We start from the raw sequence: 14,402 nt of genomic DNA, 5'->3' as shown, positions 1-14,402 counted from the left end.
ATTACAAAGGAAAGATGGTAATTTGGATAGAACCTCTGAAACAGAAGACGGTAAGGTGATGGAATCATTGCACTACAAGATATACAGCCCTCCATGTCTCTTACCCAACCCAATCATCTTCCAATGCAGTAAGTCCTGGAGAAAACAGTAATGAGAAAGGAAGATGCAACAACATGAAGGGTTTTGGGTTAGTTTGCTTATGGAAATAAGATTGAAAGAAAAGGTAGGAATGCAAAGAACATTTTCTAGAATCAATGTGGCTGAGATTTTAACAGTTCCAACATGAGTCACCTTAACCATTTCACCATTAGGGAGTCTAACTGAAATCTAAATAGAAGAAGTGATAGAAGTGAAGAAGTGAATGGAATGTACCATCTGGTCTGTTGCACCACTATCAAGAATCCAATCATATGAACTAATATGAGAGGTATTTACACTGGAAGAAAAGACTGAATGCTCAAGGGAAGGGGAAAAACAAATACCTGAGAAGGTTTGGGCTTGAACATCCATTGAAGGCTGAGTAATGATGGTGGCAACTTGATGAGCATTTGCCAAACATGCCTCTGGTGGTGCTTGGGTGCCAAAGTGACTTTGAGAGTTCAACAAACCAATCAGTTACTGATATTGAGCCTTGGTTAGAGCAACAGGTTCACTGATATGATCTTCAACAACAACAATAGTGTTTGCAAAAGGTTGACCACCTTTGTTTTTGAACTTATACCCAGGAGGATATCCATGTATCTTGTAGCACTTGTCAACAACATGCCCCATGGCTCCACAATGAGTGCATTGTGGCCTGCCATTCTTGAACTTAACAAAGGTCTTAGTGTTACCAGGTTTAGACCCAAAAGCTGCTAAAGCTGCTGATGTATCAACCAAGGCCTTCTTCCCAGCACCTACTTTTCTCTGCTTCTCATCTTGCATTAGAAGAGAGAACACTTTGCTTAAGGGAGGCATAGGCTCCATAAGCAAAATTTGGCTCCTGACAGCTGCATATGTCTCATTCAACCCTATCAAGAATGACATGGTACATTCCTCAACTTGATGACCACATGTACATGTCCTATAATTAGAGAATTCATCCCAAAGACCTTTAAATTTGGCATAATATGCATTGATTGTTAAATCCTCTTGAGTCAATGAACTAATTCCCTTTCTCAAGTCAAAAATTGTAGGTCCATTTCCTTGCCTAAACCTATTTTGCAGATTAATCCATACATCTTTGGCAGTCTTGAAATAAACTATACTTGACTGCAACTCCTTGGAAACATAATTAAACAGCCAAGCTAGGACTGTACTATTGCATTTATTCCATGTTGTGTAATTTGGGTGATCAACAGATTAAGGCTTAGGGATAGAACCATCAATGAAGCCCAATTTAGTTTTGGCATCCAAAGAAATAAGGATCGCCCTACTCCAGATGTTATAGTTTTCTTCAGTGAGGTGTTCAACCACCAAAGAAACTCCTGGATTATCACCACTGGATAGAAAATAGGGGCTAGATGTGTTTTCCCAAGGTTGGACAGTAGGAACAGTAGGACTAGAGGTACTCTTAGTCATGCTTATCAAGGAGAAATGACGAAAAATTCAAGGTCTCAAGCAACTAAAACCAAGAATTGAAAAGAAAAATCAAGAATTGATTTTCTTTGAGAATTCTTCAAGAAACAAGAATTTGGATTCTGTGTGACAATCAAGATGTAATTCACAATCTTGATGAGATCACAAAGAAAACAGTAAATTGGAAATTGAATAACCCTAGGATCGGGAAAAAAGAAAAAATTGAATTGAAACCCTAAGATTGAAGATTTCAATTTCAATTATCAACGGAAGAACAAAACAAGATTTCAACACACTAAAGTAATTGAAACCTCAAAGATGATGAACTTAATGCAAGAATCAACAGAAATACAACAAGTAAATTTCTAGTTGATCTGAAAGAAGCACTAAGAAATCAAAGAAGAACGTAATTGAACTAGGAAATTTCAGAATACCATACTTGAATGATCTCTGACCTAGTTCAAGCTCTGATACCATGTTGAATTCCATACAAGCTTTGAAGATACATTAATGGTAGAATGAAAACTCAGAGAGAGAGAGAAAAGAATGATGTCAAACTTGTATATTGAATTAATTGATAAGTTTACAATGCTTTGTTCTTTATATAGTGAGAACAGAGACAGGAAAGCTGAGTAACAGAAAAATAACTGCCTAACCAATCCAAACTGTTCACGTGGAATAAGAGATAACAAACTCATTAACCTGTATACAAAACGACAACCGTTTATGGTTATGGCTATCTAAAATAATCTAAACTAAACTACTGTAGTTTAGCTCTATATTTACAAAACTACAATGCTTTGTAATACAAACATTGATATCTATATCCTATAACAAACTCAATACCACCACTTAAAGATATGTAGATCAATACTACGAAAGCCAATTAAGCAAACAAAAACAATCTCATTAAACTTCATTGTCTTACCTCTTCCTCTTATTCTTCTTCTGCCTTGGATCAATCACATTATCACCATCAAGTAAAAGAAGACTCTCAATCCAAGTTGCGGTTTTAAACCACTTAGGAAAACTTCGATTCTTAACCTTCTCACCTCTTTTCTTTTTTATATCATACCAAATAAGACTGACGCCTTCCATCAAAACCTTTTTGTCATTCTTGGTGTTAACGTGTATTAGGGTATGTGGGCTTTAGGCTCACCTTGTTTACTTGTATAGTACACTTACTTATACTGCACACTCTGCCTCTTATATAAAGACACTTATGTATATTCTATTATTTATGAAATACAATACAATCATTCAATATTTCTAACATGGTATCAGAGTCACTGCTCTAATTTTCTTGTGTCTTGTAGTCTTGTTTTGTCGGTATTTTCTGCTGCATCAAATTTTGTGGTCAGTAAACCCTTTCAGTGCCCTCTCCCAACTGCTCTGCCACAGTTAGAGGTCCTCAAGGTTGAATCTCCACTACCAGAAGCTCCTCCTCTACCACCAAAACCATTGCCATCATCGGATTTATCACCTCTGACCTCCGATCAGGACATAAGACATATCACCGTGTAGATTTTCAATCTCTCTACACATCACCGCTAGAAACATCCACATCTGACCACTCATGCGCCGCCACGCACCGGTCAAAGTTTCAGCAAAGAATTCCACGTGCCTCACGCGTCATCAGGGTATCTCCGATCGTTGCCACCGATTCTCTGATCTGCATCATCGGAAAAGAATCGGCTTCGTCGGATATCTCACGCACTCTCACGCGCCGCCCAAATCTTCGGCAAAGTTGATCCACGTGCTCCACGCGCCACTGGGTTAGCTGCTAATGTCATCTCTGACGTCATCCTTGCCACGTCAGCCCTAGCTGACGTCACTTGCTTAGATCAGCGCCATATCATCTGCTAACATCATTTCCTGTCAGCCTGCTAATATTATCCGTTGACTCTTCTCTTTTGATGGTTGAATTTGACTTGGTTTGACTGTTGACTTTTTGGCTGAGTTGACCTTTTGTAGTCCAGGTGCTCCTTACCTAAGTGAAAAATAAGGATAGGTCTTCTTCTTGTTGCAATAATCGTTGTCGACAATCTAGCAAACGTTTTGGCAATTTTTGCAAACGTTTTGACCACAATATTGAGACTTGCTATCATTGCAACAAATTAGTTGCTTCAATTTTCACTTCTACTGTTGCTAACACTGAGAGTATCCAACCAATGGCTCCCATCTTTGCACAGTCTAAGTCTTCAAGACACACTTTCACCATGTCCACAGATGACCTTAAAAATATCATCGCCAATGTCATTCGTATGGTTGGTAATGCATCTTATTCCTCTTATCTCTTAGCTTTATCTGATATGTCTGCTTCCTCTTGGCTTATGGATTCTACTTATTGCAATCACATGACTCCTCACTTGTTCTTATTTTCTAAACTTAAACCTGCACCACATCCTCTTAATATTCACACAGAAAATGGTTCCACAATATCTGGTCATAATATAGGTTCTGTTTCGACCTCCAATCTCTCGGTTCCTAATGTCTTTAATGTTCCTGACCTTTCTTACAATTTATTTTCTGTGGGACAATTAATTGAGTTAGGTTATCCCATTATCTTTTATTATTCTAGGTGTATTGTACAGGATCCAAGGACGGGACAGGAGCTTGGAACCGGTCCCAGAGTTGGGCGTATGTTTCCCATGGACAACCTTCATCTTCCACTTGTTGCTCCTATTTCTGTTGCTGCAGCCACTATAGTTTCTTCTACTCCTTCCTTTACTAATACCACATCTGAGCTCCTTTAGCTACGGTGACTTCTCAAAGACTTAAGTGTGTCCAATTCCTCTGCTACTCCTCTTTATTGTGACAACCAGAGTGCCATTCATATTGCTCACAATGATGTCTTCCATGAATGGACTAAACACATCAAGTTCGATTGTCATTTTATCCATTATCATCTTGTCCATGGTGCTCTTAAGCTGATCTCAGTCTCCTCTAAAGATCAACTTGCAAATATCTTCACCAAATCACATCCTAAGGGACGTCTTCGTACTTTGGTTGACAATCTCAAGTTGGTCTCACATCCACCTTGAGTTTGAGGGGGGCTGTTAACGTGTATTAGGGTATATCAGTTTTAGGCCCACCTTGTTTACTTGTGTAGTACACTTACTTGTACTACACACTCTGCCTCCTAAATAAAGGCATTTATGTATATTCTATTACTTATGAAATATAATACAATCATTTCATATTTCTAAAACTTGGAAAAGAGTAGAGGCTTGAAATAGTCAATATTCCAAAGCACTGCATCTAATTCAATTTTATAAATCCGAGTCCAAGAACTCTCATCCCTGTATTCTTTCATCAACCAAAAATCATTATAAGTTGGAATTTCTAGGTAGCACTCAATAAAACAGAGGCATCCTCCCAACACTTCCAAAGATGCCAAATCATCATTACTAGGTTTTCTATAAAGTCGAAATTTCTCATTGGCAAAATCAAAAGCAAGAATAGATTCTGACCCATTATCCTGCTCAACTATCCATTGGAAAGCTCCATTCAATGAAACTGACTACGCTGAACATATCTCCTTGATTGGAAAATGTTTTTCAATTTTTTTCCAACACTGTGATTTCAGATGATATACCTTCACTTCAAAGAACTCCCTTAAAACTCCCTCAAAAAATTGTGCAATTCTCATCACTTTATAATCGTCGTTACGAGGATCATATCCAAATCCAAAACCGGAACACAAATAATACAATAAACTAGAAGGTTTGTCTATTGGTTCGCTGGGCAACTTCCTGCACTCAGTGCCGGCTTAAGGCCTAGGCAACTTAGGCCTGGGCCTTAGGCCTAAGGACCCACAATAAATAAAAAAATTTCCCTACCAAAAAAAGGCCCTATCTCTCTTAGTAAAAGACCCAAAATTTTATAAAAATATAACATTTTTTAAATAATTGGTATTTTTTTTAAGAGTAATGCTAACGATACCAGAAATTTTACAATAGATTTAACTGACATATCACCAATCACATAAAAAATTAATTCAAACACAAATAAATTAAGTTGTTGAAATTTATCAATTACACTCATAATCACATTTATTGTGAACATTTTGTAGTATTTTTAGTATTTTTCTTTTTCATTTCTAACAAGGCTTTTAAAATAAGAGACCAATAAAAATTTAGCCCAATTGAAATCCTAAGATGTTTCAAATAAAATGCTACAAATGTGATAAATCATCAATGATGACTAATCTCCTCCTAAACCACACACCAAATAATATCTATCTATCTCTTCCTCTTAAAAAGAATATATAAAAATAAAATTTAGATTACAACTGTACTTAACTATGCATAGTTATATATCTAAATTAAAGTAAGTTTCTTTTAATTCAACTATAATATTCAATCTTCTATATGAAATTAACCTTAATTTAGTTAGTATTATTTATCAATTTCTGTTTTTACGTCAAATTAGTCTTAATTTAATTAGAATTATATAATTTTATTTAATTAATGTTTACGTATAAAAAAGCTCCATATAAAATTTTTGCCTTAAGTCCAAATTTTGTTGGACCAGCCCTGCCGCTGCACTTCCTGATCAATGGATTCCAAATCGCGATGTCTTCCTTTTCCTCATACCTATTATAAAAGGTAGGGCAAACGAAGCCGTGGCAACAGTCCAAGATTTCCCAATTATGTAGAGGCTGGTAAATTTGGGCTGACTTGCCGAACTGGTCATTGTCGGAGTAAGGAGCGGAGAACCAACTTGATTGTGATGGCGGATACACGAATTTTCCTTGAGAATCAGGGTGCGGTTGCTGTTGGTCTCGATGGAGTGATTGAGGTGCTTCTTGATGAAATTTGAGCTGTTGATTAAGGCGGACCATTCCTTAGAAACACGGAGAAAACGTGTAAGAGCCTTCACTGGTAATCTGGATAGTATACTGTTGATTAGCTCTAGCGGTACGTAATTCGAAATCATGGAAGTGGAGGAGATCATTATTATTAGCCTGCGTATATTTCTTCTTTTAACTCTAGGGTAATGGTGGTGGGACGATCTTAAGGTCTTGAGTTTGTGCAACCCCACTCCAACTACGTTCTCCTGAAATATTTGGTTTTTTTTTTTTTTTCAACAGAAATTTATGATTATCCATTATATGCAAAAGCAAAGATAGTTGAGAAAAATTCACCTTTAGCGTAAATAATCGACCTTAATGTAGAATTTTAAATTTTTTAAGATTATTATCTAATAGAGTTAGAGTTTTATGTAAATTCTAAAATAAATTATCCGAAGAATTTGTAACTTTATATGCAAAAATATTTTAATATTATAAATACTTAGAATAATATAGCCACGTGTCTGAGAATAAAAGTAGTATATTACATGGGAATTTTGGTTCTTAAAAATTATATATATCTATACTATTAATAACAGGGTTCCGGGTTTGGGTTTAACATTTTATATACTAAAATTCTTTCACACAAATTCTTAAACTCTCTAAAATATTTTTATCTTTAAGTTCAATAATTTTAAATTAAAAAACACAAACAGTTAAGATTGTAATTTACAATTCCTAAATTTTAGGTTATTTCCTTTATTTTCTCTACTGAAGCTAAAACCTAGGACACTATATCTATCTCATTTTTAAATATTATTCTACGTTATCTTACATTTATTATAAAAAAATTATAAAAATGGTTATTTATATATTACTTTTAAACTTTATAATATTATACCAAAAAAACAAATAAATAAAAAGTGCATTATTACATGCACAAAATGAGTGTGATGTGTCTAGTATGTGTGGTATGTGTGTGTGCGTGTGTGTATATATATTTTTTAATTATTTTCAACACATTTATAAACAGTAATTTATTTTCATTATTGTTTTATAATTTACTATCCATTGAATTTAAATGAAAAATTGTAAAATATACGTAACTATCATAAATTTGTACTACCTCATTACACATAAATTGTGAGTCCTATCCTACCTTAACTTTAGAGAAATGTAATGTTCACATTATTTTCACAACAAATTAAAGATGAAATGTTATTGTTTTAATTTGGACTCACCAACTAATAACAACACGCCACCTAGAATTGTAAAAGTGTTGTAAATGTTACGTAACACTTTTCTAAATTAATTAATTAATAGGACACATTATTATGTAAAAGGAGGAGTACATATTTATGATAGTCTTGGAGAATTCTATAATTACCCCTAATTCCTTCACAACATAAATGTAATTTCACATTAGTAAGTTTTTTTTTTTTTCCATATAATTTAATATTTGGGGATGAAGGAATTATGAACCGTAAATGTCTCCATTAAAAATAAAATGAGATGCCAACCAATTTATTTATTTTTATTATGAGAAACAAGTCATCCGAGATATTGTTATTATGCTTGTAAATCAGCAGAAACTACATTATCCAAGTTTGGTGGAACAGACTCCCTTCAAACCAAAAAAAAAAAAAAAAAGGAAAGAATGTCTCACTTTCTATGCTAAGGCATGTGTAACGACATTACCTTATCTCATAGTATGAGAGAAAGAAAAACTTTGTAAGGAGCTAATTGAAGATAGAGTATCTTTAACTAAGTTGCCAATGCAGGAGAAAAACATATTTTCTTTTTGTAAAGCTCAGATGCCAATCTCGGAGTCACCTTCAAAGTGGGATTGATGTAATCCTAATTCCTGAACAAATTTAGTTGCACACCTTGCAGCTAACATTTCCAAGATTTCAACTATGGGGGGTTTTTGGACCTTTTCAGATAGAGCGCAGCCTAAACCTCGCCAGGAGAGTTTCAAATTACTATCCCAATTCCTACTTTATCGTTTTCATCAAACATGGCGCCATCAAATTTTATTTTTAATTCACCGGTTGTGGGAGGCACCCAACCTTTTGAGAAAGCTACGGACTGCCTTAGCCTAAAGTTAAACATTATGAGAAAGCTACGGACTGCCTCTGGAATTTTGCTAACTGGCTGGGTGGACTTCTTCAATTGGGTTTTGTTTCTATGGGACCATATAAACCATGCTTTTGTGGCAAAGATTTATGGGACCCGGGGTTTTGTCAATATACGAACAACCAAATCGGATAAAGACCCCTGAACAGCTTCAAAACTATTCACCCATCCAAATTCGAAACACCACACCGACTTCACCAAATGCATCGTGTCCTCAGCTAGGCAACCACAAATATGGTATGTTGGGTCAAAAATACTCTTCCTTTTGAGCAGATTTGCTTTTGTTGGAAGCCTATTTAGTGCAAGCCTTCCAAAGAAAGTGTTTAACTTTACCTGGACTTTAAATTTCCACAAACTAGACCAAAAACTTTTTGTTCCTCCGAGTTTGAAACCGAGGCAGATTTCTCTCTTGACAAATCACATCAATATTTATAGCTAATTATATTCAATTATGGGTCCGGTTAACCGTACATATATAGGAATACTTTATTAGTTTTGTTTTGCTTTTTCACAAGACAACAGTAACTTTTATGGGAATAGGAGAAAAGTGTCTGACAAATTATATTTTTCTAAAGGTACAATTGCACTTTTAGTCTCTACATTTTGAAGTTTTTCCATTTTAGTCTCTACATTTTATTTTTTCTATTTTTAGTCCCTAAACCAATTAACGCCCTTTCATTTAAGTCCTTGAAGCTAACTTCCGTCACTAATCTAACGGGAACAAGTAACGGATGAATAAAATAATATTAAAAATTTAATGTTGCACTGATATATCAGTATATCAATTTAAAAAATTAATTTATTAATTTTAACTAAATAAAAACAAAAATAAAAAATCATGTTCAAACGCATCATCTTTTTGAAAGTCCAGACCCATTCTTCTGGATCTTTGCCCAGAATAAATGTAGGGAATAACGTATCACAATTGAAACAACCCCACCCACGCTGTCCGTCAAGCCACCAGATCAAACAACTGAGACCCAAAATCCATCAACCAAAAACTGTAAAGGGAGAGCCGGTGATGGGTGGGTTTGTTCTCTCTTTTCTCTGTCTCGAACCATCTCTCTCAGATCGGCATGGAGGGTGTGGGTTTGTGGGGATCGGCGTGATGGAGGGTGTTTATTTGTGGAGATCAGCGTCTGTGGTGGAGATCGGCGTTTGTGGTCGAGGTTGAGGTGTGGGTCACGATGGTTGCTGGGTTGTGGAATCGATGAATTGGTGGTTGGGTTATGGAAATCGGTGACTGGGTTGTGGGAATCGGTGTTTGGGTTGTGGGATTCGGTGAGTGGATTGTGTGGGTTTCGATTTTGGCGGGTTTGGGTCTGCTCAGATCGGGGTGGGTTTGGGTTTGCTCAGATCGGCGTGGGTTTCGGGTTTGCTCAGAACAGCGTGGGTTTCAGGTTTGCTCAGATCGGCATGGGTTTGCTCAGATCGGCGTCGATTTTGGGTTTGGGTTGTGGGTTTCGGTTTTGGTGGGTTTGGGTTTGTGGGTATGGATTTGGCTGTGGTGGCTGTGGTGGTGTTGTTGGATTTTAGGTGGTGGTGGCTGCTGTGTTGTGGGTTTGATGTTGTTGCTGGGTTGGATGAGAAAGAGCTTCATTTAATTTAAATAAAAAATGACCAATTAGGGAATATGGAGGTCGTTGCTGGGTTTGCTCTTTGATTCTGGGTTTGATGTTGTTGCTGAAGATTGATTATAGGGAAGAACACAAAGAACATGAACATGTTCTTCCCAAAAAAAAGAGAAACAAAATTAATTGAAAATCTTTTTTTTCTTTTTAAATTTTATTATTATTTTATTCATCCATCAATGTTCCCGTTAGATTAGTGACGGAAGTTAGCTTCAAGGACTTAAATGAAGGGGCGTTAATTGGTTTAGGGACTAAAAATGGAAAAAATAAAATGTAGGGACTAAAATGGAAAAACTTCAAAATGTAGGGACTAAAAGTGCAATTGTGCCTTTTCTAAAAAGTCTAAATTACCCTTCACTCATTTCTCCTCCTCTTTCTCGACAGTTGATACACAAGTTACACAATTGAAATAAGTTAACTGAAAACAACACTCTAACACCAAACAACCTCTTACAAAAATTCTCACTAAAAAAAAATCCTCTTACAAAAATTACATCTCATACAAATTTCAGATGTTATTAGAACAAAACCAGAACATATAATCAAAAAAAAAATATGACTTAAATATTTTAAAAAAGAAGTCGATATGTGTTATAAATACTTGTGAATCTCGGCGGTAGAACTGTTCAAAGCTGAACAACTATTTGTTGCCGACAATAGGAGGGGCCTTGAAATGGGTGTGTCAGCCAAGCGTGGTTCATGATCAGGTGTTCTTTGAAGCCATCCCCATTTCGTGCTTGAGTTCTCTTCAATTTCAATGGTCTCTGTTTGTTGAGGGAATGAAAGAAAGAAAGAAAAAATACAGAGAAAGAGATGGGATCTGAGAGAAAATGAAGGAAAGAAAGAAAAAGAAAATGTAGTGAAACTGAAAGAGAAGAAACATTTACCATTGAAGTCCAAGACTTTCCTCCCTTATAGTGATGTAGTAGTTGAAAGGAGGACAAAATTTTTGAAACAAGTTCTACCTATTACACAACAATTTCTGATTTTTTTTTTAAAAAAAAAAAATTGCTGTCCTCATGTGGATACGTGGTAAAAAAAGAGCCACACAACAAATTTTTTTTTTTTTTTTTTTTTTGCAAAGGCCTAACAGTACATAGTGAATAACTTTTTGACTCCTTGGCTACTTGCAACAAACAATTATCTAAGTTTAATGATAAAATAATGCTACCAATGCAACTTTTTATAAGTATTTGTGAAATTATAAGTATTTATATCACAGTTAATTATTTTAATTATAATGAAATTTATTATAAGTATCAATTGTGTCTATTATTCACGTTATTTTTAGTTTGTCACGTGACATTATTTTATTGGACAAACTAAACACGTGTAACATTGTTTTGTGACACTTAACGGAAAAGTATAAATGAAGAGGCTATTGATGTAAACAATATACATCTCTAAGAGGTAAAATTAAAATTTTAAAACTCTAGGAAAAATAAAGATCACATCAATAAAATCTTTAAATTTCAAGTTTTTATTGAGTGTGAATTTTGACAAATACACATTCGCACTACATTTTCTTCTTATAACCTCTATGCTTTTAACATTTCAAAATGATATGAGCTCAATAAGTATCATGACAATAAAATCTTGTTTCTTGCAACAATGACCAAGTCCTTTTGAGTCTGCAATTTCTATTTGTATATGTGATGGCATGAGCTTGAGTCATTGCATATATTTTTTTTCCTGGTCCTGTACCACTAGCCTTATCATAGTATGTATGTGAGAGGCCCCACTCTCTGTCCACCAACTTTTTGTTGGCACAAACCCGCATGAATTGGTGGGGTTGTGTTCGTGCCCTGTTATATTTCCCCATAGATTTAGGGTCTTACATGGAGTTGACATTTATTTTATTTAAATAGTAAAAATAATAAAATCCAATAGTAGTGGGTTAGAGGTGTTAGAGATTTAGTGTCCGAAGACAATAAAACATAAATAGTAAATTTTAAAATTATTTTAAGTTTAAAAATAGTACCTCGTTATTTTGTGTTGCAAATGTTGTAAGAACACCGGTTTGCTTATACATGATATGATATGGGATATTAGATTCCAATTTTAGTGAAACACTATTATTTCTATGGCAAAATGTTCTATTTTTTCAAGAATGCATGATATTCATTGGCATAATATTGTCAAAATGATATTAAAATACTGACAAAAATAAAAAGTTGACAAACATCATATTGGCGATTTTTTAAGCAAAAAACCTAACATTTCAAATAAAATATTGGGTTCAATCCCATATCAATTGAAGTACAATTTTTCATTTTCTTTGCACCATTTGAGGAAGTTGAGGTTTCCTTCTCCTTTTCTAGACATGTAGAGATGTTATGGCCAACATGCTTACAAAACCCACAAGTTATCTTTTACTTTCCCAATTCTTTTCCACCTTTCATTCTTTTTTGCTTTAGGCAACCTTTTGTCTTTGAGAGTGGAGGACAACGAACAAAACAATCTCCATCAATAGCATAATTAGCATTAGCATCGACGATATTTTCCTTGTCCACTAAATTTTCATCACTCAACACTATCAATTCTTTTCCACCTAATGATGTTTCGCGACACCAACGAGTTGGAAGATACAAAGATGGAATTCGGTAACAATCTTTGTGAATGAATACACTAACTGTGTGATGACAAAGTATAACCGAAAATTCAAAATTCTTGCAACTACAACTAGTCATCTCACCATCCCATAAGACCAAGTGCTTTTGACTAGTTTTTCTTCATAATATTGCAACTCAAATTCAATACCATTTTCTTTAAGCACTGAATATTGTGTGGCTCTTCCAAACTCCTCTTGAAAATTTTTGAAAGCGTAGGGTGTCAACACACTATGTGCTTGTTCTTCTATCAGTGACAATGTTCTTAAGGAAGAACCTCTATATTTCTCCAACATTGTATCATGTGATTGTGTTTGCTCAATATCTTCAATGGCAAGGTCAACCTAAAATTACAAAGTGTAAATAATTTAAAGACACATAAAGACTACAAATATTAACAAATAAAAAAAATATATCAAATTCTACAATAAAAGAAAGCAACAATGAATAATGACTTGTTCAATAAATTGTGTCAAGTTTATGTGGGAACTAACCATTTGATAAATGCATTTATACTTTCGAATCTTCCGGTTGTTGTCATTCCCCCAAAAAAAATAGCCACAAAGGTAACATGGTACCCAAAAATGCTTGATTTGATATAAACCACTTACATGCTTGTTAGTAAGCATGTCATATTTTGCCATTACTTGAGACCATTGATGCTCAAATTCTTCACATGAGTCTAACTTATATAGCTTGTAGAAATCAGTGCAACAATTTGAATATTGACTACGAAGAATTGCCATAAACCAACCACTAAATTTAGCCGTAATGTGCCATATACAAAAAGCATATTCTATGGATGGCAATTCTTTTGATATTGCCTCTGTAATCCATGGATCTTGGTCTGTTAAAATTGCCTTAGGTGAATTCTTCATTAAATTTGCAAAAGTCTATTAATCAAATACAAAGTTATTAGCACATGAAAAAATATAGTAGGATATATACTACTAAACTACTAATTAATCAAATAAAATTGAAAAATAATTACACAAGCTTACAAGATAATTAAATAATTTATGTACCTTCATTAACCATTGAAATGCACTAGTTGTTTCATTTTGAAGAAGTGCACAACCAAAGAGAATTGTCTTTCCATGATTATTGATACTAGCAAAAATACCAAAAGGCATGTTATATGCATTTTCTTTGTAAGTAGTATAAAAAACAATCACATCTCCATATTTTTGGCACCAATCAAAACAAGGAGTAGGCGCCCAAAAAATATGTTCCAACCTACTCTCTTCATCAGTTGTTTATGCATATTGAAATTTAGAATTCTTTTCCTTAGAAACTTTGCACAATTGTAAGAGACCCATAGCATCATTCATTGCATGCATCCTTCTCATTTTCACATAAAAGTGATGGATATCTCTTTTAAAAAATGGAAGATCTCCATGCTTCACACCTTTCTCAAGTTCCATAACACGTATTATTTGTCTAACTGAAAGTCCACGATTTTTCAACAAGAGAATGCAATCTTTATCTTCTTTAGTGACAACTTGATTGGCCGGAAGAAATCTTACTTCCAAAGGGGACAACAATTCATGATTGTGATCTATAACAAACTTAGACACATGCCATTCTTGTAGAAAAATGTCAAATGAATTTCGCAATGTGATTCCACATCTTGTAGATATCCTATTTCATTGCTCCTTAGATGAATCCACTCTT

The 14,402-nt window shown here is 34.6% G+C and overlaps 2 protein-coding genes across 2 annotated transcripts; both read right to left on the bottom strand.

The window, feature by feature from the left end:
• Positions 1 to 5,080: 5,080 nt before the first annotated feature.
• On the bottom strand, positions 5,081 to 6,516 carry LOC115985677 (F-box protein CPR1-like). The gene is made up of 2 exons (XM_031108594.1): positions 6,179 to 6,516; positions 5,081 to 5,312 (listed from the first exon to the last, which is right to left on the bottom strand). The coding sequence occupies exons 1-2, from the start codon at positions 6,514 to 6,516 to the stop codon at positions 5,081 to 5,083; spliced, it is 570 nt and encodes a 189-aa protein (XP_030964454.1).
• Positions 6,517 to 12,362: 5,846 nt separating this feature from the next.
• Positions 12,363 to 13,996, bottom strand: LOC115983717 (protein FAR1-RELATED SEQUENCE 11-like). Its single transcript, XM_031106476.1, has 3 exons — positions 13,754 to 13,996; positions 13,223 to 13,621; positions 12,363 to 13,072 (listed from the first exon to the last, which is right to left on the bottom strand). Exons 1-3 carry the CDS (start codon positions 13,859 to 13,861, stop codon positions 12,806 to 12,808), a joined length of 774 nt encoding a protein of 257 aa, XP_030962336.1. The 5' UTR covers positions 13,862 to 13,996; the 3' UTR covers positions 12,363 to 12,805.
• Between the last annotated feature and the right edge of the window lie 406 nt (positions 13,997 to 14,402).

The sequence above is a fragment of the Quercus lobata genome, chromosome 4 (genome assembly GCF_001633185.2).
Source record: "Quercus lobata isolate SW786 chromosome 4, ValleyOak3.0 Primary Assembly, whole genome shotgun sequence".
NCBI lineage: Eukaryota > Viridiplantae > Streptophyta > Magnoliopsida > Fagales > Fagaceae > Quercus > Quercus lobata.
The sequence above is the reverse complement of the archived record's forward strand: the minus strand, read 5'-3'. Positions and strand labels throughout refer to the sequence as shown.